General features: G+C 44.1%; 1 protein-coding gene across 2 annotated transcripts; it reads left to right on the top strand.

The window, feature by feature from the left end:
- Positions 1 to 16,269: 16,269 nt before the first annotated feature.
- LOC124650603 (protein BONZAI 3-like) lies at positions 16,270 to 22,453 on the top strand. Of its 2 annotated transcripts, none has more exons than XM_047190119.1 (16): positions 16,270 to 16,512; positions 17,864 to 17,911; positions 18,653 to 18,798; positions 18,883 to 18,931; positions 19,526 to 19,582; positions 19,723 to 19,893; positions 19,971 to 20,105; positions 20,210 to 20,271; positions 20,354 to 20,441; positions 20,528 to 20,639; positions 20,733 to 20,809; positions 20,883 to 21,020; positions 21,293 to 21,457; positions 21,528 to 21,641; positions 21,906 to 22,002; positions 22,101 to 22,453. In XM_047190119.1, the coding sequence occupies exons 1-16, from the start codon at positions 16,345 to 16,347 to the stop codon at positions 22,241 to 22,243; spliced, it is 1,770 nt and encodes a 589-aa protein (XP_047046075.1). In that variant the 5' UTR covers positions 16,270 to 16,344; the 3' UTR covers positions 22,244 to 22,453. The 2 variants fall into 2 exon arrangements, with proteins under 2 accessions (XP_047046075.1, XP_047046074.1); XM_047190118.1 differs by having other exon boundaries at positions 22,098 to 22,453.
- Positions 22,454 to 22,954: the final 501 nt, after the last annotated feature.

Below are 22,954 nucleotides of genomic sequence, written 5' to 3'. Positions count from 1 at the left end.
AATGCCTCATTGGCCATTCGGTTTGTGGTGTCTGCCAATTGTATGATCCAGAAAGTAATGGAATGTTAAGCTATTGGTGGATGGCCTTCTCAATCCTACAGGGTATGAAACTATTTAACCTCTATGTTGCTGTTACAGTGATTGGTAAGAGTTTAGGCCCTTTTCATCATGCATCCATGGTTAACTCTTAGTGCTGACAGTAAAGAAACTCAGTTTTATGTGTTACTAATAAACTACAATGCAAAGCAAATTTTATATAAATTTCAACGTTGCTATCTAGAATCCCTTGTACTTTTGTCTAGATTTAGTAGGGCATAGTGGCATACGGACCATTTTGTCTTTGGTAGCGCTTTCACTGTCAAGTGTTATTTTATGAAAAGTTCAGAAAATGGTCTTTTTTATCTTATGAGCTGTGTTGAAAGAATGTCTTGGGTGGTTTCATATTTTTAATTTCACCTAACGCCTCCTTATCATATGATGATCTTTCTCTGGTCATGGATGCATGATTTTGTTTCTATGAGCTCCTGGAAATCAAAAGGATTATAGAAAATAACTCCATTTTACATCAGGAATTATATACTGCAATATTTGTAGATCATTTATGATGCTCTAGACATTCTTGTTTGTTAAGTGCGAATCCTTAAGTGGGAATCCTTAAGTTGATTTAGAATTTCTGTGAGTTCACAATAATATTTGAATCTAATCTGGTTTTTTAAATAGTAATGTATGAAAATATATGTAGGGACAAAGCAGTTAGAGCAACTAATGGGAGTTTCAAACCTGATTTTTCGAACAAATGGTCGCTACATTCACTTTTGTTCATCTTATGGTTGCATCTCGGTATCAGTTGTACTGCTATGATACCTCCTCTTGAGTTTACTTAACAAATTTAGTTCGTTTTTCATTCCTCATATCCAGCTATCTAAAACTTGAGCTCTTCAAAATGTGAGAGCTTGTTTCGTAACATCTTCTATTTTGTTTACTAAAGTCTGAATCATAGAGTGTGATGGTTCTCTAATTTCTACCTTCTTTTTGAAAGTTTCTACAGACTATTTATAGTGTCATTAAGCAAATAAAATGTATTTGAAGCTAATTCAGATTTCTTGAAAGCTAAAACACAAATGTGGATTTGGTGTTGTGTTTGAGATTCTTAGATTCACGGTTCTGCACGTCGGACCACAAATAGGGAATCTAATCCAAGTTAGTGTCGAAATCTCATATTCAATTACTAATCACATGTTATGGAATTAGTTTCCTAATTAAATTTTGAAACATCATATATATTTTTATAAGTAGCCCATGAGATTTGAAAGATTTGAAATTTTGAAACATCATATATAAACTTTAATGATTCTGTATATGTCTCCTCTGCATCCTACTCAACCAAAGTACAAACCTAGCGTGGCTTCTCAAGGCAAACTGGTGGCTAATGTAACCTTCTACTCCCTAACACACCGTCTCACCATCACTTTTGGCAGTATATTATTGTTCAGCCAACACATGGCCAGGCTCGAGGCCATGGAAAATGCTGCGCCACACATGCCATTGGTATGTAGCAGCCATCGATATCGAAAGCTTACTACTATGACAAGCCTAGGAAGCTGTCTCAAGAGTGTTATCTCAAACAATGAGAAGGACAAACGGTTGAATGGGAAGGACAAGCAGCTTAAAGAATTTACCAGCACTTGGAAACGCAACTAAAAGGTGAGCTTTCTTAATCAGTCAATGGCCTCTCCGCACATATCCTTTCTTCATGTATAAGAATCTGTAAGGTTTGTTAATTTTTGGAAAAGGTAGCTATTGTCTTTAGTTTTCTCCAAAGCTTCCAGTACCATATCCCTAGCTTATATCAATTTTTTTTGTTTTGTTTTGTTGGTGTTGTTTAGTCTGAAAAAAGTCCCTAATTAGGCAGGATAACTAGCCCAAAGGTTTTGGATGCTAGCTTTAGATTTTGGTACGTACGTGATGCATCGATAACCTATGCAGTGTATAAATATCATGGTAACCTTTGTTGTTTAATTCTAGGAATTGTTTTATTTGATCATCACTCATGTATATGCACTGCTTGCTATTTCTGAAATTTATTAATTTCAGTCAACCACACCTTGCATGGTATAAACAACCAGATAAATGGATAAATTGTACCTGTGGGATTTGTTTGTGACCCCTGGTATGGAGAGGACCACCCCTTTTACTGTGAAAGAAAACCTAATTTTTTCGGCCTCAACAATGAGGATTACTGGTTTGGGATTTAGGCGATCGTTTCTTATTTCCTGAGAGACAAGAATACAAAAATATATATGGATACACACTGACGTATGCATATGCATCGCCCGACAGATTGAAATGTCTCTCTTGATCTGAGATGCATTTTGATGTTACTATTACTGAGCATTATCAAGATGTAGTTCCATACTTCCATCCTTCATGCGCTATCTGTGATGCAAATGCCATTACTTTATTATGCACTAACGTGACTCAGTTCCAAGCTTAATCAAGCCATCACTTTAATCCGTTCCTTTTGACCAGAGCAAGTGGCTATGATGGGTGTCTTCAAATCTTGCGGAAGTTTTTTTTTCCATGCAAGTCAACGTGTTTTTGATTTGCGTAGGATTAGACAAAGCCATAACTCCCTGACAGAACATTTTCTTGCGATTAATTTGCTCATAGACATGGCTGAATGCATTTTTAGTCCCTTTCTTGCGAAACTCATACCAGCTTATTTTTTAGATATCAAAGTTGTTGGTAGTAGATAATTAATGTCACCCTTCTGCTGCTAAATGCTTTTTGTATTTTTAGGAAGCATAAGTGATGTTCTTATGATTTCCTATTTTATATCCTGGCAATGACATCGGAAGTTGGTTCATAATGGTGTTATTCGTCAATTTATAGACCCTTCTATATTTTCAATAAAGGTTGTATAGAGATTCATGGCTAGCTGCATAAGCATAATTCAGTAAGAATTTATCTATTTTCCCTGGAACACTATTGTCCAGCATATACAAGTATTTTCTGATTCTAACAAAGATGCATGCTGATCTCACGAAAAGTACACTATGTATCTTTAATCTTAGAACTGTTGCTGTGTAGCTTGAGTAGTAGGTTGATTTAGGTTTGTACTTCTTTGTAACTGAAACTAATTTACATCTGCATCTTATTAAGTTTGGCCAACTGCCATTTCTTTGATTATATTGTAACCCCTGATTTGCCACCCTCCTTTGTAAAAATGGACTTTACCAACGTGTGAATATCCACAGATATGTCTACGAAAATTGGAGTATGTGGTTCAGATTTAGTAAGTTACTTGAATGAAACCTCTTGCCTCACTAAAAGGTCTGATGTGCTACATGAATAATGTGAAATGAAGTCATATATCCGCTGGAATAAAATAGGTGTACCTGTTTTTTGTTTGTTTTTTTTAGTACCATTTCACTTCAGTTAGCTGAAAGACAATACGATGAGCAAACTTTCTACCATTTGATTTTGTACTTTATCGTGTCAATGAGGTGACCGAGCCAACACACTCAGGTTCTTTGTACTTTGTTATTTACTCAGTTTTTTAATGTAGTCAAGTTCTCACATGTCATAAAGGTCTGAAGGAAACACCGTCATTTGAAAAGCTTTGAAACCATGCTACAAGTATTAAAGGCTTTCTTAGATTGATGGTTTAAGTTAACTTTATTTAGTTATTTAGGACCAACTGCGATATTCAGAATGTATCCTGAAATGTTATACTTCCATTGATTTGTGGTGCTTTTGTGCCTGCTATACTATCCTACGGAGTACTATTTATCTTTTATTGCATCTATTATACCTCTAGATCGATTATAGTTCTAACGGTGGCTGCTCTCGAGTTATGTGGAAATTTTGCTGAGTTTCACTTGTTTTCCTACTATTTACATTTTTTGGCAAGTTTGTTCCAAAGTGGTTTTGCTCAGTTATGTTGTTGTTGGATTTATATATTTCCTTTGGTTGTTTGTATTGAGCACTTCTATTTTCAATATTTTTTTGTGCAGTGAGCAGGATTTAGAAAAAAGATTGAACATCTTTGGCCTACATCTTCTTCTATTTCCTCATTGACCCTGTGGCTCGGAGTTGTTGTCTTGAGCCGATTGAGAATGAGGATGAGCTATTGCTAAACTTAGAATCAAGATCATCTCCCTAAATATCGTTGTGCACTCCTTAAGTACCAGTAGGGTTGCTTATAGGCCACTTGACTCGGCTATTTTATATCTTATATGACACACCATGTGTTATCACCCCTGTTTAAGAAGTTTTCTTTGTTGTTTCTACAAAAGGCCAAGGTCCACACTTATTTTTTAATAGTGTTATTATACAAAATATAAACACATGCGAGAGCCACGGGTGCATGCACACCTCTAAATCTCAGTTCAAACTTGGGTCTTGACGCTGTGATCATCCATTTGGTAACAACTAATTTTCTTTACCTTTTGAATATAATCGGCTAATTAAGCTAAATTAACGGGGTCGTGCGCCAAGGCGCACATCTAAATCTAGTGTGTTGATAATCCTCTGGAGGATCGGAACTTCCCAACCTCCGGATTCATAGCCTAACACGTGTCCTTTTCTGAAAGAAAAAAAAAAACAACGTCCATGGTCTACACCGGTTCGCTCTCTTTTCCTTTTCCTCCCTCCATCTCTCTCTCCCCCACGAACAATGCCCAATGTGGCCCCACTCTCCCCGCAGCTACCCCCACCTCACACCACTGACCGTCGCCAACGGCTCTCCTTGTAGCACCACCGCCCATGATTTGACAACACCACCTTACGCTCCTTGCAGCACCATCGCGCCCTCACCATCGAGCGAAGGTCCGGTGAGAACTCGCTGACCACCACCGGCCGCCGATATATCGTATTATTTTTTAACCCGGTGCAACGCACGGGCTTGTTTCCTAGTACCTAATAATAAAGGAGCTAAGATTTCTGCCAAAATTTTCGTCCAACAATTTTTTGGACAGTTTTACCCTCCCACCAAATTACATAATACGGCTGCCCCAGTACACCGGACCATCCGTTCCTGCTCGCCACGCGCGCGAGAGAAGAGGCGCCAGTCCACCGAATCGCCCGTTCCTGCTCGCCACGGGCGTTCGCTGTCGTGCGCCTGCCTTCGATGCGATCTTGTGCGCTTCAGATTGGAGCGCTGGCGCTGCTGCCGGAGAGAGGGCTCCATCTGACAGGCAAGCTCCGTCTCGTCGGCCAGCGTCTACTGCCGTACGAGGTCCGGCGGATGCGGCTAGAGGCGAGCAGGTCGGGGCGGAGGCTAGCTGAGGCAGCGCTCGTGGATCTCGGTAGGGAGGCGGCTGTTGGGTCGAGCTCGGTAGGAAGGCAGCGCTGTTGGGTGCCCCGATCTGAGGAGTTATCTTCCGGTCAGGTGTCTTCCTGATCGATGCATTGTCGTCAGCACCACTATGGTTTCCTTTGTCCGGATCGAGAAAAATAGCGGCGAGAAGGGGCTGCCGGCCGAGGTCGTAAGCAGGACGTCGGCATGGCGGAGGAAGCCAGGACGCCAGATCTGTGGTACAAAGTGTCGATCTAAAGCTTTCCTGGGGAATCGATCTAAAGCTCTTGGGAGGCAACGATTGGTCATGTGCTGCTGGGTTTCAACGGTGCTGCGAGGTTGGATTTCACTACCTGCTACGTTTTGCCGGAGCTGTAGTTCCCGATCCAAGTGGAGCTGAGCCCACACCTCCGACCAGCAATGCGGCACGGACGCAAGGCCCTTCAGTAATTGTTACTCGAGGATAGTTGAAGAAATACAACAGGAAGTCCCTCTCCGTGGAGTGATATCCCCAATCTTTGCAATTACTCGAACCAATATATTTGTTGTCACTCCATGTCAGATCATACTTCAGAGAAGGCTATCCGTTGATACAACAAAATTCAGGGGGCCCGCGGGGACACTTCAACTGGTTGTGAAGAATTCTTTCCTGGTTTGTTGATTTTTTTTTATCAAACTGGGATCTTTCTCTAACCATCATGAGACTGATACCAATTATCAAGCCCAATGGATGGATACAGATGAAATTTATCCAGGGATTCTGTGCGAATGCAAAGGTACGGCAGAAGTCAGAAAAATGCACAATTGTTTTGTTTGCTAATCCATTGCCCAATCTTTATATTGATCAAATTTAGATACATACAAGTAGATGTGTGCGTGCTTTGCTTTTTTTTTGTTATAGACTATATATGAGTGTGTGCACTTATTTTGTGTATTTCGTGCTGCTGAAATTGATGCGCCTACTTTGTTGCTATTGCTTGATGCTCTAAATTTTTTTACGAACTACGATGTTGTATCATTTTATTTTGGTTCATAGAGATATTTAATAGTTACAGAAAAATAGATAAATGATAGAAGGTAGGTTAAATTAAATAATTGTTCAAAACCTAATTTTCAACGTCAAATATCCTAGGGTTTACGAAAATATACAATAAAAAACGACGTAGTTTTTTCCGTTGCAACGCACGGGCAAATTTCCTATCTATACCTAATACTAAAGAAAATAAGGCTTCTTGTTTCGTCTGTCCTAAATTTTACCAATTTACCCTTCCACTAGATACATATCTACCAGAACTGCCACCGCCAAGTCAAAAGTGTACCGGCTCGTTGTCTTTTTATTTTTCGTTAACGGGTAGGCAAGGCGGGGCGTGGAAAAAAGAACGGGGCCGCCGGATCACACCCCTCTCCTCCATGGGCTAGGTTCATGCGAGCGAGCGAAGAGACCCGACCATTTGCTGCTCTGCTCGCCGCATCCGGCCGCACTAGATCCCCGAACCCCGCCACCTGCCCACAAGTTTGCGGCCTACTGCGCCTCCGTTGCCCTTGACCAGATCGGCAGAACCCCTCGCCCTGGTTTTATGTTGTCGCTAGATTGGGATCCCGCGCCGAGGCCGTACGGATCTCCTACGCCGGCGCTACAGGAAACCGGTGCAGCCCCTGCATCTTCTTCCACGCCGCCATCCGTGAATCCCTTTCTTGAGTTTGTCCACTGGCGCCTAATCTGTTTTATAAGCTGTTTGTTGGAGGCGACAATGGAGAGTTACGGGCGGGGCCGCGGGGGCAGCGCTTCTCCAATCCCGCACGCCATCGTGCACTCCCGCTGAAGGTCAAGCCCCGAGGAACCACATTGCTTCTGAAGTTTTATTCCCCTGACGCTTCGTTTATTTGAATGCGCCAATCAGTGAGCTCTGTAAAACAAATGACACTAGCACTCACGTTTAACAGCAGGAGGCCACGCCCCGTCCACTCCGCGCTCTACAGAACCTTTGTGTTTCTGATGTCAACATTTGGAGGAGTTTAGTGCAACTGCTTTGGCTTCCCATGAATCCCACGCCCACGAAAAGGCGCAGCTCTCTGCGCCGGCGGCCGGAAGAGAGATTTCCGCTGCGCTAGCACCTGGAGGCACGGTTTTGTCCACCAGACCACCACCATGGCGCCTTATGCGTGGACAATGCGGGGCAGAGCAATAGCAGGGAGGTGGGAGGAGACCGTGCCAGAGCATTTCTTTGACATTAATGTAGACCGATTTGCTACAACTACCGTGTGTTATGCCTGGATATGCATTCGAACGCCTAATGCTAATGAGGTGAAGCAGGCGTCATGCAGACTCAGCTGCAGTGGTTATTCATTGTGCATTATCTGTTTGATACTAGATCCCACTGACTTCAGAGCAACCCCTTCAGAGCATGTTAGTACAATGAAGGTTAGGAAGAGAGAGTTGGGTGCACTTGTTCGATGTGTTTAATCGGCATTTGCCAAAACTTTTCTTTAGTCTGAGTTTTAGTTCAAAATTTCAGAGTGGGGCAGAAATCATCTTAGAATGAAAGAGTTCGACATAAATCATAAATAGTTGTACTAGCTGCTCTGAATACTGTAAAATGTGCACTTTTATGTGCATGTGAAATCAACCCTTTTGTTTCTGCCATCATATTAAGAACATGGGGAAATATCAACTATAATAACGGTCGAGCTGTCAGAAAAAATCATTAAGCAAATAATAGAGCCCTTTCCTATCCTAACCTATCTATAGATATTTTCTCCATGAGCTCCAGCAAGCAAAGAGCACATTAATGCATCGTGAACGAAACTGTTTATATTTTGTAAGCATAGTTTTTACTTTAGTCAGGTTTCATAGCTAACCTAATACTATAATCATCTTACTTTTTTCCAGTATAGTCCGGCCAATACCAAATTTGTGGTAAAATGTGTTAAAGTGGCCTTACTATTTATTTTCTGTCATAGAATTTTCAACTTTTGAGAATATTGCAGACAATAGGTTTTAATTGTTATATTACCTCTTAATGTGTTGTCATTCATTGCAGTTACAAAATACAGAAAAAAGTGAAATAGTTCTCTCAAAAGGAAAATCAGAGAAATAGAGGAAGTGAATCTATGTGCAGGGATTAATGGTTGAATCTTGCTTACTGATTTAGAAATATATATGATTTATTTATTTTTCCGTCGCAGCGTACGAGCAAAACTCCATGCCATTTTGCTTGGATTGACATACAAATTTGAAACAAACAAAATGATGTTCATTTTATTAAATGTGGCGCCGTAGCAACGCACGGGTTTTGTCCTAGTAATATAAAAGTTTGTTTTTATATCACCTCTCTCCTACTGCCCCTACTTTATACATCAGTTGTTAGGATGCTCTAAGAGCATCTCCACTCGTCCCCCCGACGAGGCCCCCGACCGACGTTTTTTCCATCCGGACGGCGAAATTCGGCCCAGTCGCGCCCCCGGTTCCTCGTTTTCGTCCGGATTTGGCCCTTAATCCATCCGGCGAGCCCACGCCACCCCGGCCCCCGGGGCGCGCTCGGGGACTCGGACGAAACGAAAGCGCGCGAAACGGCGTGTGGACCCGCGTAGTCGGCGACCGGAAAACCAAATCCTCGTGATTTTCCCTCCAATTTGCTTGCATTTCCCCCATTCCCTCCAATTTGCTTGCATATCCACATTCTCTCCCGCCGAAATCCCCCAATCTCCTCGTCTTCCGGCTCCAGTTCCTCGGCGGCGTCTTCTCGTCCACCACCACTCTCCTCCTCGTCTTCTCGTCCACCACAATGCGCGCCGAAGGCGCCGGCGAGGAAGATGCGGAAGAAGAAGACGAAGCCGCCGGGCATGTCGAACGCCGAGTGGGCGGCGGACGAGAAACGGCGCGACGTGGAAACAAGCGCCGGGCGGAGAGGGTGAAAAGAGCCGCCGCCAAGAGGTCGGCGGAGGCGGCCCAAGACGAACACTTGAGGTTAATCGGCATGGCCTATAGCGGCGGCGTGTTCCTCGGCCAATGGCCGACGCAAGGTACAACAAGTTCCCCGTCTTCCTTCTCGCCTCGCTGTACTCGCCGTCGCCGACTGCCGTGTTCCAAGAGGGCGCCTACGTCCAACCGTCCAAGCCCACACCGTCGCCGCCCGAGCTTGACGTCGGCGGCGGCGGCGGCTCGTTCGAGGGCACCTCGCCGGCCCTGCGACGAGGGCCGCTCGCGTTCGGTGCGATGGCGGCGCCGAACGAAGAGGAGATCCACGAGATGATCACCTCCGGCTCCGCCGCCGCCGCTGCGAGCCCGGGGTTCTTCATGACCGCCGCCGCCGCGTGCCCGGGGTTCTTCACGCAAGAGGAGACGAGGGCGACGACAGCCGTGGCGGCGCGCAAGGAGCATCGGGAGGATGTTGCCGACGGAAGCCAAGCCGTCGAAGAAGAAGGCGAGGAAGAAGAAGAGCCAACCGAAGCCGCCGCCAACTCGTCGAAGGGGAAGAAGAAGAGGAAGAAGGACTCGCCACCGCCGAACCGCGTATCAAATGGACGCCGAAGGAAGAGGAGTGCCTCGCCGAAGCTTGGATGACCGTGTCCACGAACGGCATAATCGGGGCCAATCGGTCGTTCGACACATACCGGTTTCGAGTGAGGCGGGCGTACGAGGAACGCAAGCTCGTCGATCCCTACTTCAACAAGACGAACATGAACGTGTACCGGGGAGACAAGGCAATGGCCACCCATTGGGGGATCATGCAGACGGCGTGCAGCAAATGGCACGGCGTACAGGAGGAGATCGCACGCCGACGGGAGGAACGACAAGTTCGACGGCAGGTGGCGGGAGATGCTCGCCAACCAAGGCGCCCGGATCGCCCTGCTGAAGACGACGGTGGCGGCGAAGAAGAGGAACACAGACTTGGCGTTCCTCATGGGCGGCGGCGACATGGAACCGATGGACGAGGAGACGAGGAATTGGTACCGGGGCCACCGCAACGACATCCTCCGAGCCACTACGTCGTCTCCGCCGGCTCCTACCTCGTCTACCTCACCATCTACCTCGTCGACCGCGGCCGCTCGACGTCCACCGCCGCCGGCTGCTTCATCGTCGCCCGCCGCAGCCGCTTCGGCCACGGCGTGTGAGGAACCGGTCCGTCGGACACCGCCGTGCCGGCCGGGACCGCCGACGAGCCTGTCTCCGTGTAATTTCCCTCCGATCGCCGATCCGTGGCCGATCCTTTTGCTCCTTTTGCCGATCAACTGCCCGTACTTGTAGCGCGGGACGGCGATTTGTTTGAATTTAAACTCTATCCGCCGAACTCCGGGTGGACGACTGGAAATATGGTACTCCCCACGACTTAATTTCGTCCAATCCGGCGGTAGTTTCGTCCGGATTTGGGCGTGGGGAGCGCCAACGAGTGGGGATGCTCTAACCGCCTAGGGGCAGAACAGCAGAAGTGCGCCGATGTGTTATTGTGTTGTACTTCTACTCTGTTAACGGTTGGGTTTTTTCTCTTTAGCTTGTGTTCGTCAGTGTAGATCGAGGAGGAAGAGCGAATAAAGTGACATCGCGCTCTTTTTGTTGGGAGAGATAAAAGCGAACATCGATCATTCTATGAGCCCGCCTTTTCTAGGGTCTAGCAATATGTGAAGGTGTTCGTCAATCTTGAAGCGAATGTTAGTTCATCCCCACGCCTACTGCGTGGCTGCACAGCAAGCACATCGCGCTAGATTGAGACCGCCGAGGGTTGGAGATAAATCGCACGGCATCGGCGCACCGCCGGTCCGCCGCCGCCGGTCCAGTCCGGCTAATCGGGGAGCAAAACGCAGCGTCGCAGCGCAATTTTGCCGTTGACAGAGCGTAGGCTTTTTAAACGGCGAGTCAAGTCAAGTCAAGAGTCGGGACCACGACGCGCACATGCGACGACGCAGCGCGAGCGTGGGATCTACGTACGCTTTCTCTCCACCCGCACTTAGGTTGAGATTGACCCTACGTGCGTGGCGCGTGGAAAGTGACGTGCCACAGTGAGGAATCAACTCAGCAGATCATTTCCTCTCAGATATAACTTGGTTCTGGCCAAATCAGCTGCGGGTAGGACATGTCAACTGGAACTGGGATATCGGATACGGAGCTCAAATCAAAATGGCGCCCTCGGCGCCCATTGTTGTTCAGAAAATAGAGAAGTCACTTACTTGGAACTCCACGTATCATGAAAAGGTGGGAATACCAAATCCGCCATGTGACTCTACTGCTCTATTGTAGAGTAATAATTTTGAAATTGTGATGGTGGTACGTCCGATCAAAAACCTACAAAACTCAAAATCTAGCTATCCACATTTTAAAAAACCAAGAAACCAAAATACATTTTCCCGTTTCTTCTTAGAATAAACCTCATCAATCTAGAGCATACAATGGTCAAAAATAGTTGTCTTCTTATGACATCCAACTCATCATGATACATATTTTCAAATGTAGACGTGCACACACCATTACCACCACCACTACCTCACATAAAGCATACTAATGTGTCATGGAGTTTTAATTTCCACACACTAGTGCAAACACCATATTTTTTTACAGAAACATCACCTCACACTGAAAGAATATGAAGCTATAAGTTACGATCGACATCCAAGAATATATTCCATCTTAGTGAGCATCAAACTTTGTGGTCCATCCATATCCATGGTAGGCTTAGGATACAACCACTTCTCTACCATCCAACTACAATTTGGCTATCGCAAATCTATTTCTTTCTACTTACGAGCTAGTGAAAAATCTCACATGATACCGTAATAAGAAGAATCGAATCATTACACATGTATAAAGATACAAACCGGTGTCCTACATTTCTCATCACCTAGTCATCGATAAAGTGTCTCATTTCCTCTAATTGACTAACAAGAAGATTATTCTCTACCAACGACCAAGTTTATTCCATGCTATTTTGTCCGCTTTTTCTTAACTCCATTAAATCAAATTAAAGGTGAAGACTTAATAATGCTAACTAATTATATTCTCCCGATGCCTACAACAATAGTAGGATACGGATTGTAAATCTATTATACTCCAAATGCTATTTGTCCTAAAGCAAATTATCACATAAACTAGCTACAATGGCACATTGCACTGTAGGGGCATAATTAACATTTGACGCACTTAACCGAAATGTCATTAGCAAATCATCAAAGTTAGAAACCGCGTCTGGTTATTAGTACGGGTTTGTGAGTTTAGGTGTGGCTACTCTAGCCATACTGGGATTTGTGAGTTTAGGTGTGGCTACTCTAGCTTGTACGTCGAGTCACAAGGCTGATTCGGTAGAGCTTTACCCATCCAAGCGAGGCCCATTCCCACCCTTTTCTTATAATTCTGAAATTGTGATGGCACGTAAGATGATGTAAACTTTAAAAACCATTTCGACATTTAAAAACCCGAGCAACCAAAATATGGTTGTAACATCTTATCTTAGAATAATACTCAACAACTAAAGCACACCATCGTTCCAATAGTTGTCTTGCATTCACAGGTCGCATATGCGTACCAAACACTTGTGGCATGGGGTTTTAAGATTGATGGAGTCAGTACATACACCACACCTTGCTATTGACGAACAACATCATCTTCTACTGATAGAATATATTCCGTCCTGGTGGAATACATAGTGTCACACTGCGTGTCTCTGATAGACCGAGTGTACAGATACATCACATAACCATCCAACTACAAGTGGGTTCGAAAGTTTTGTTCTTCCAGCTTTTAGCGGTGAGTGTACAACCACCATTATAACCATCCAACTACAAGTTGGTTTTTGAAAGATTCTTTCTTTATACTTTCATGCTGAACAATTTCACATGACACTGCATTAGAGAATTGCCGAGTCATTGCACATGTAGAAAGCTAGGAACAAATAGTCTACATTGTTCCTCACCTATAGCCATCGATAGTCTACTTCCCATATAAGCCTAGCAAAACGGTTATTCTCTATGTACGGTTCAGTATGTTCCGTGCTGGACTTCCTGTTAATAAAGCTTCGTTAAATCAAATAAAAGCCATGTTTTTTTCTCAAAATGCCCCAAACACTGAGTAAATATATATACACTCCATTTCACGGTACGGAGTGGCACAGTGGGAATAACACATAAGTAGTTCAGTTATGTTGACGGATAGAATTGCATCAAGTGCGCACTTCAGAGTTCAGAGGCAGAATTAACTTTTAAGCACTTCCTGAATGACATGATCGCCAAATCGTCAAAGCTAGAAACCGCGTCTCCATCGTGATCCTCAAGAGGTGGAGCCGCGTGATAAGAATAATAGCTGAAGAATAGGGCGTTTTGCTTTTCGAGTATCAGTAAAGTTACACCAGCTCTGTGATTATTGAGGAACGGGAGCGGTGATTATTGATGACTGCAGGCATCTGCTACTGGTACTTGGTATGGCGACGTTCATACACTGCCCGCGAGAAGCTAATGAAGCTGCACATGCGTTGGCTCGCCATGGTTACACCCAGGAAGTTAGGGAGTTTTGGTTTTCTGATCCTCCCCCTTTTCTAGATCCTGTTCTTATTTCTGATCGGGTGATCATTTTGTAATCCTTCTGTGAACTGAGGCAGCAAGTTTTTTACGCACTCTTTTCCTCTCAGGGTACTGAAGGGGACTGGGAGATTTTTAATGAGGCGGCTTGCTGGCCTAATATATAATTTGTGTTTCAAAAAAAAGTTACACCAGCTCTGTTGCACAGAAATAGAAGACCCAGACGCGTGGAGCACTTCTGACATCGTGGCCTCCGCTCTCTCATCAACTCCACAACTTTGTGGTCCATCAATGTTAGGCTTAGCAAGTCTGGATATAATCACCTTTCTAGCCATCTAATCATCAGTTAGTTATCACAGATCTATTTCTACCTGCTTTCGTGCTAGTGAACAATCTCACGTGATACGAATAATGGAATCATTTACACATTTATAGTGTTCAAAGATACAAACTAGTTGCCTACATTGCCCATGGCCTATTTATATAATCCATAAAAGTGTCTGGTTTCCTCTAATTGACTAAGAAAAAGGATTATTCTCCGCGTACAACCAAGCTTATTCCGTGCTATTTCGTCCCTTTTTTCTTGACTCTGCTAAATCAAATTAAATGTGCCATTTCATGATTAAGCGCCTAGTTTCGTGTAATTAACTAAGAAAAGGACTATTCTCCGCGTACAACCAAGTTTATTCCATGCTATTTCGTCCGCTTTTTCTTGGCTTGGCTAAATCAAATTAAAGGTGACATTTCATAAAAAAAAATACTTCAAGAACACTAATTGAACAATATTTTTTCCTAGTGCGTAGAACAATAGTATTTTTCACGAAACCCAGTACAAACGCAGATGCTCACACACACGTACATACACCCACCCCTATGAACGTACATACACCCTACCTCTATGAGCACCTCTCAGAGACTGAGTCCAAAAAGCTGATTAGACGGATCTTGAGATCGACGAAGTCAACATAGGCGCCTCGCTGTCGACGGGAATATCATCTCCAACTGAATGATATTCCGACTTTTAATAAGACACCAAAGTGTCAAATATATCATTTGAACTCTAGTGTGGGGTGTCACTGTCCTCCTAACCATCCAACCACAGGTTGGTTCTCAAGATGGGGCGACGCGACCTCCCTCCCTACAATCTCCTCCCAGCATAGGCGTTGATCCCCTCTCCCCACTTGTCGCTCCAGCGGCAGGAGGGAGGGGGATCTCGTTCCTCTGTTTTGTAGGTAGGGTTAGGGCTTGTCTGCTATGGTGCGTCGTTGGGGTGGTGGGAGCGGCGTCCGAGCAAATAAATCTGCCTCAACTCTACTCCAGTAACAGCGGTGACCTTCACGGCGATGTCTCCGAGTTGATGGCAATGTGTGTTTATCGATCCTTCAGATCGGTAGCGTGGTCTTCTCGCCGCTTCTTCAGATCTGGCGAGATCTATTTCTCGACGTGTCGCTGGCGTTCGTCGTTATCCGCGGCGGCACCGGGGGCGAGATGGATGCTCTGGAGCATTGAAGTTGGTCCGTAGGTGGTGGTTCTATCGCTGTTCCCCGACTTCGTCATCGGGATGCGGTGCATCTTGGTCCAAGATAGAACGGGGACATTCCCGGTCGACATGCCACATCAACATGTGCCTCGTTGCTTGCAACAGGCATGTTCATCGACTCACAAAATCTCGTTAGCGATGGTGCTCTTTTGAATTAGGCAATGGTGGAAGCTCCACGTCTCTTCCAGAGCACGTCTAGGCGGCGTTGGAGTTTGGCGGCGGCTGCTGGCTTCGGCGAGTGCAGAAAACTATAGGGATAGTTTTATATTCTTCCGTCCTTTAGTTTTTTTGCAAAGTTTTCAGGATAACTATTTCTTCTGGTCTGTCTGGTAGTTTTCATGTTTGTCTACTCATGTAACTTGATTTTTCTATTAATAAAATACGTGGTTTCTGTAAAAAAAAAATACAATAGTGTAATACGAAGTTCTAAATCCATTTTACTGCAAATGCCATGTGGGCTGACGCGAATTATCACATAAGCTATAGTCACGATGACACACATTGCACTGCAGGGTCATAATTAAACATTTGACTCGCACTTAACCGAAATTTCATGTCATTAGCAAATCAGCAAAACAAATCCTCGAAACCGCGTCTCCGATGCCGTTTCCTTCCACGAAACACCGCGGCGATCTCATCGTAAATTCGTAATAATCATCCCGTGTACATCGGAGCCGCGTCAGTAAAAATCGCAGGAGCTGAAGAACAGCAGGAAGGTTTTGCCTTTCCATCACGAAACTCACGCCAGCCTTGTCTTCCCAAAAATGGAGCACGAAGAGGGTCGCTGACGCGTGGGACCCACTTCACAGCCGCGTGGGCCACTTCCGTCATCGTGTCTACGCACTTCTCCGCAGCTCCTGTTGTTTCTGCAACGCCCCTACATAAATCCGTGCCGTCCCCTGAAGAATCCCGAAGCCACAAGCGATTTTTTCGGACGCGCTCCAAACTAAACTTTTCGTCTAGCCCAGCAACTACGCTCGAAGTATTCAAACTCGGGATCAGGATGGGCGGCTGCTTCTCCGGCGACGTGCGCGGCGGGAAGGAGGCCGTCGGCGGGGGCGGCAGCGGGATGGGCCGCGGGCCGGCGGCGGCGGGCCACGGCGGGGCGAACGAGGCGGTGGACCACTTCTTCCAGGGCCACGGGCTCCGCGGCCTCTACACCCCTCTCGAGGTAACCAACCAAGCTCACTCCAGTCCAGTACAGTCCACGGGGGAAACCCCTAGTCGCTCGCAATTCGTGGACGCTTTTCGCTCGCGGGTCGCCATTGGAGCGGGTTTTCGGAGGGGGGGCTGCTCGGGGTCGTCGCCGTCGCTCTCGCTTCCGTGGGACGTGGATTTAGGAGGGCTTTCGCTGTCCGCTTAGGTGTATTCTCTAGTTTATTTTTGGTACAACTAGTACATGCGCTTCGCTGTCACAGATGTTTCAGATTTTTTTGCCATCGCACTTCTCGGCATTGCAAATGCCCCGAATGTCCCGGGCGTTTTAGGTTTAGATCTCATGTCGCCTATTTTTTCTGCAATTGTGACTCGCATTGCGCTTATTTCCCGGGGTTTTACTCCAGAACTGTGTCTGAACTCTGAAGTAGATTTTGTGAAAAAAAAAGGTGTCGCTCGTCTCTGAATTTGGGGTTTTGTGTCAAGCCTGAAAATAGCGGTTCAGTCGTCGGGTGGTGGGGTCTGAACGAGAGGCGCATAGTTGAGATCGACCCGCACGACATGTCGTGTTGTAATTTCCGTTTTACTTTCAACTGCTACTACTCGGGAACTCAATGCCTGGAATGAGAAGTTCCCCAATCGATCTATGATCCCCTTCGATGCGACTGTCCTTTAATGATTTTTCATCAAAATACTTGGGAAATGCATATCTGTCAGTGTTAACCCAGCTGCGTGGCAAGTAGTAGTATTTTGCTGGACAGGTCTCTGGAAAATATAGTTTAATTACAACTTCGATGGTGGAGCATTGATTGTCTGATAGCGTATCAGGATTAGTCAAATATGTTTCAGGCTAGAGTGGGTGGTGGACATCAACCTTTTGCTTTAAATACAACAACGTTGGCTAGAGGGTGATCAGCACTAATGTGCGTACACTTTAGAGGATATACTTTATGTCCTTTCCTTCACCAAACAGCTAACTAATTTTGTCAATCCGTTTCACTTAAAAAATTGTTGAAACAGCGCAATACATTGATACTGTGTGATTTATGTACCACCCTGTGTATCATGGTTTGTGACAATGTGTAGAAGAACTGTACAGTTTCTTGTTTCATATTTTAGATGTTATTTGTTAGAATGTTTATAGTGGCCGTGGTTTCTATGCTTGTACATAGATACTCTATGCTTGGAGTTGGAGCTTTTTTTTAAAGTTATTTGAAGACCTATCTGTTCCAGCTGGTGATACTGTAGAACCAGTTTGATGTGTGTGGCCATGTGTGGCCATTACATGCTAACATGTTCCCAACTAGCCGGTTGTGGATGCCAATATGATTTTCTTCACTAACATTTTCCATCTTCCTGCATTACAGTTATCTTTTTCAGCTGCCAAGTTGAGGAATATGGATGCTCTTTCTAAGGTACAAATTTCCATTCAGCTGTTCAAGTATTTTGATATCTATATTCCTATTCCCTTTTCACTAGTGCACCTTACTGTACCATAATTTAGGAAATTAAATTAAATTCTGTTGGAACTGAAGTAGGTGTTGCTTAATGTTGGATATAATTTTGGCATTTTTTTCTGAAATGGATACGTCTGAAACAAATAAATTTATATGTTCTTCTGTATCCACATGGTCATTTCTATAACCCATTATTGTACAGTCTACACTTTTTCTAGAACAAAAATAATGTGTGCAAGCAATATTTGATGTTTCAAATTGACATAGTTGTGTTACAGAAGGCAAGCGAACAATGAATGTCTAGTTCAGCCCTAAATTTTATGTAAATAAGAACAATAGACCCTACCAGTTGCATGCAAATATTAAGTTTTAGTTATGAAAAATATGGCTCACATTTCGAATAGTTGAACCTACCAACCAGAAAGCGACGTGTATCATTTTCAGGATATCTGTTTTTGTGCACCAAAGATCATATCATGCCAATAAACTGTGTTTGAATATGTTGGCTTTGCATCAGCTACACTAGTATAATGCAAAGTAATCCTGCTGTGAAGTTTTCATTGTACTAGTAGTGTACAAAATTTTTTACAGCATGTGTGTGTGATAGAAAAGTATGGTGCTTAATTCTTCTTGGTTACTTTTCTTTCGCATGTGTATATATTCTCCCAGCTATAACTATCATCTGCTTATTTGGTGCAGAGTGATCCTATGTTGGTGATTTACGCAAAAAGGGATGGAAGGCTAGAAGAGATTGGCCGCACCGAAGTGATACTGAATTCACTGGAACCTTTGTGGATTACAAAAGCTATGATAAATTACCAATTTGAGATGGTGCAGCCGCTCGTGTAAGTTCATAAGGATAATAACATACAGTATATCACTTCCAGAAAAGTCATGCTTACTGCTACTTTGTTTTGTGCTCATGATAGGTTCAAGGTATATGACATTGACACAAAGTACCATAATACACCAGTGAAGGTACAATTATGTTCCCTTAATTCATGTGTTTCGTCACCTGTATTCAGTTCATATACTTAAATGTTTGTCGAGCCATGCTTGAAATCAGTACATAGTTTTTTTTCACTCTTCTTCATTATTTCATGGCCACATTTAGTGGTTTAAATCCTTTAATCCTTTCCTCATAATAGAAAATAATTATTAAAAGTAGGTTCCATGCTAAGTACAAGACAAAGTAGTCATGCAGGAGAAAAGGGCCAATATATGTTGTTAAACAGAGTGTACATGCCTAGTAAGTGGTAAAGAAATACACTAGATTGTTTTTCTACAAAAAGTGCACACTGTGCCTACCAAATTTACATGAATATTGTGCACATTTAGTCAATGGGTGCTGAAAACAAGCGGTAGAATTTTCAGAGTTAATATTTGCTCAAAACAATCTGTGTGATGAGCTGAAGTTAGTATTGTCTCAATTGTTTCGTGTTGCGGAAAAATATAGAGGCTGTCTTTTACCTCAGCGACTCAGTCCAGACAGCAACAGTATATCCTACTTGGAATTTCTAGTCTGTTACTTCAAATGCAACTTATGAAGCCTGAATTGTTTATCTTTTGCAGATGCTGAACTTGGCTCAGCAAGATTTCTTAGGAGAAGCATGCTGCAATTTATCCGAGGTTGTGCAACATCAGTCACATGATCCAGTGCATAATATAGTTGCAGTATATAATTTCTCTAAATAAACACAAATAAAGAAGGGAGAGACATGGGTGCATTCTCTTGATATTTACTTTGCACCAATTTGCTCTTTTTACAGATCGTCACGAAATTCAACCATAGCCTGACGTTAAACCTCCGAAGTGGTTCTGGACATGCCCTTCTGAGCACAATGACAGTACATGCTGAAGAAACTTCTTCGTCGAGGATGGCAGTTGAGATGACATTCCACTGCCAGAACCTGGAGAATAAGGATACATTCTCCTTAAGCGTATGGATAACCTTCTTTGTCGTCATAAGGTGGAACGACACTAGCTACAGTTGTAAATAAATGATTCTTTTGTGTAGGATCCCTTCTTGAGAATATCAAGACTGTCAGAAAATTCTGCTGCTATTCCTATATGTAAAACAGAGGTGGTGATGAACAACTTAAACCCTGTTTGGAGGCCCATAACACTGACGTCTCAACAGTACAGTAGCAAGGCAAGTACATTTTTCTGGTATATGAATATTTGTGTTGGATTGCTTAGGACATGCGTAATTTAAGGTTTATCTGATTCTTTTTCTAATATGTTACTTTATTTCAGGATAACCCGCTGCTAGTTGAGTGCTTTGATTTCGATGACAGTGGCAACCATGAACTTATTGGGTAGGTTGGCTGAGGAAGTATTTTGGCATCTTTTTCCATTGATCCCGAGTTTAATTATTTTTGTTGCCTGTCTGACAAATAGGTCCCTTCAGACAACTATCAGTCAGCTTGAAAATCTATATAATTCAAAGACTGGAGCAAACTTTTACAGCCATAAGGGACAAAAGAAGGTTAGTTTTTTTTCCTTTTATATGATGCAATCTACTGAAAAAAATCACTCCAGCTAGCCCCTCTGATGTATCGAATCTGTCTTCAGATGAAAGGACAGCTGTTCTTGAATAAGTTCCACGAAAAAGTCCAACATACTTTCTTGGACTATATTTCCAGCGGTTTTGAGCTCAATTTTATGGTGGCTGTAGATTTCACTGGTTAGTTTTATTTGTGAGCTTAAATGACTTCTATGTAGCTCTGCTATTCATTTGTGTTTTATGCCCACTTATTATTTCCTTGTGTGTTTCCAGCTTCAAATGGTGACCCGCGTACACAACAGTCGTTGCACTACATTGACCCCTCTGGCAGACCAAACTCGTACCAGCAGGTTAGGAGTTGTCTGACATGCTAAGATATTCCTGAGACTGAAAGCCTTCTTACTGAACCATTTGATGTACCAGGCAATACTAGGGGTTAGCGAAGTTCTGCAGTTTTATGACAGTGATAGGCGATTCCCTGCATGGGGTTTTGGTGCAAAGATACCACAAGGATTTATATCTCACTGCTTCAACTTGAATGCAACTACCAATGACTGTGAGGTGAGTGAGATTCATGGCTGATGAGATACTGTCTATATTTATTTAATTAATTTCTGACAGTATATGCCACCAATATGGATCATTCCCCATAAACCAACTTCTGGATATATACACTAAGATTGAAGTCAAAGTAGTATTAAGTATTAACAGATCAACTAATGCTTCACATGCTAGAATGTAATGCTCCAGGCCTAATTGTGGCTTTGCCTACAAATGTTAGTGCGCAACTTGAGCGCCGTTGATGTTTACTGATTTTTCTGTTCCTGTCACAGGTAGTTGGAGTTGATGGCATCATGTCTGCCTACTCCTCTACTCTTTACAGTGTTGCTCTTGCTGGGCCAACCTTGTTTGGGCCTGTGGTCACCAAAGCTGCAGAAATTGCCAACCATGCTGTGCAGTATTCAAACAACAAATATTTTGTCTTGCTCATTATCACGGTATGTAAACTGACATCCTCTTACCGCCTCTGTTAGCTCATAAAGTTGACCTGAGCATTGTTGTTTGCAGGATGGTGTCATCACTGACGTGCAAGAAACAAAAGATGCTATCGTGAGGGCGTCAGACTTGCCGTTGTCCATTCTCATCGTGGGAGTTGGAAATGCTGATTTCACACAAATGAGGGTAAAGTATATTACTTCATATGTGGTCAATGTTTTATTTTTCGAGTATTTCTTTTGTCAGCTCAGTCTTGAATACGCTGGACGCGGGCATTTTGTACAATGTAGATGATAACATGACAAGAAGGAAACACCTCACCTTGTTTCCTATCTGAGGCTGCGTTGTTACATGTTATGCCTAGGCTGTGCTGTTCCTCAATCATTATTTTTCGCTCCAACACAAGGTACCACCAATGTTCATCTGACAGTCCCCCCTTGGCTTTGGCAGATCCTAGATGCAGACTTTGGTAAGCGGCTGGAGAGCTCGACCGGCAGGATTGCCACACGCGACATCGTCCAGTTTGTCCCCGTGCAAGAAGTCCAAGGTCAGCATTTGCACCTGTTACCGCCACACAAAATAATACACCCTTGACCTGAAACGCCCCCGAGTTACTTTCATAGCTGACAGCAGTTCTATCAGCAGGTGGGACGGTCACCGTCGTCCAATCTCTACTGGAGGAGCTTCCTGGGCAATTCCTGGAGTACATGCGCACCCGGGACATCAAGCCGCTCCCTCCCAAGCACGCCTCCGCGCCGGCTTACGCTCCTCCCCCTCCCCAGCTGTGAAGCAGCACTGCCGCTCCACAGGATCGAGCTGCGCGTAGGAGCTAGCAATTGTAGATTCTGCCATCTATCTTTCTTTTTTCGCTTGGTTAGGCCTGAATGGGCCGCATTTGGCTTCAGTGTGGCCGCATCTGCGCTCTAGATCCGACTTTATTAGGGGTACTGAAAGCCTATGCGTAGTTTTTCGTCCAGGTTTAGTATGCCGCCGCAAGCACTACCTATGTTTCTTTTTTCTTTTGAGACGGAAGTGCAAGATATGCAGTTATGTGAAAAGATATACAGTATATCCTTGTGCGGTTGTGCTACGTACTGAAGTTCTTTTTATACCCCTGCCCGTATCAGTGTTGCTCATTTTGTCACCGAGCTGGGTCTGAACTCTGAAGTCTGAACATGGGGAAGGTTAGGAAACCCTGAGCAACATCGATCTTCATGTTGCTTGTATCTCTTGACTTGTTGTGGGTTGCTCTAGGGGAGCAAATTTGGCTATGTTGTGTGTGAGGTGCCACACTTTGCGGTGTATCGGTTGTATTCGTACCTTGTTTGGCATAATGCCGTTAGGGCTTTATTTATAAAGCTAAGCTTTTGGCCTTATGTTTGAAAAACATGGTGAAGGTTTCAGGCACGGGAGAAGGTTGAGGAGAATATGGCGGGAGTCTGGGTTGGGGTCGGGCAGAGATTACGCGGAGAAGATACAAAGGAGTTTGGGACTAAACG

Source organism: Lolium rigidum, chromosome 4 (genome assembly GCF_022539505.1).
Source record: "Lolium rigidum isolate FL_2022 chromosome 4, APGP_CSIRO_Lrig_0.1, whole genome shotgun sequence".
Taxonomy (NCBI): domain Eukaryota; kingdom Viridiplantae; phylum Streptophyta; class Magnoliopsida; order Poales; family Poaceae; genus Lolium; species Lolium rigidum.
The sequence above is the reverse complement of the archived record's forward strand: the minus strand, read 5'-3'. Positions and strand labels throughout refer to the sequence as shown.

Excerpts from the sequence above, each read along its gene's own strand:
- LOC124650603 (XM_047190118.1), top strand. The coding sequence starts at position 16,345 with ATGGGCGGCTGCTTCTCCGGCGACGTGCGCGGCGGGAAGGAGGCCGTC. Across the intron at positions 20,272-20,353 it reads GGCAACCATGAACTTATTGG|GTCCCTTCAGACAACTATCA; the intron begins GTAGGTTGGCTG and ends TCTGACAAATAG. Across the intron at positions 21,021-21,292 it reads CAACTACCAATGACTGTGAG|GTAGTTGGAGTTGATGGCAT; the intron begins GTGAGTGAGATT and ends TTCCTGTCACAG.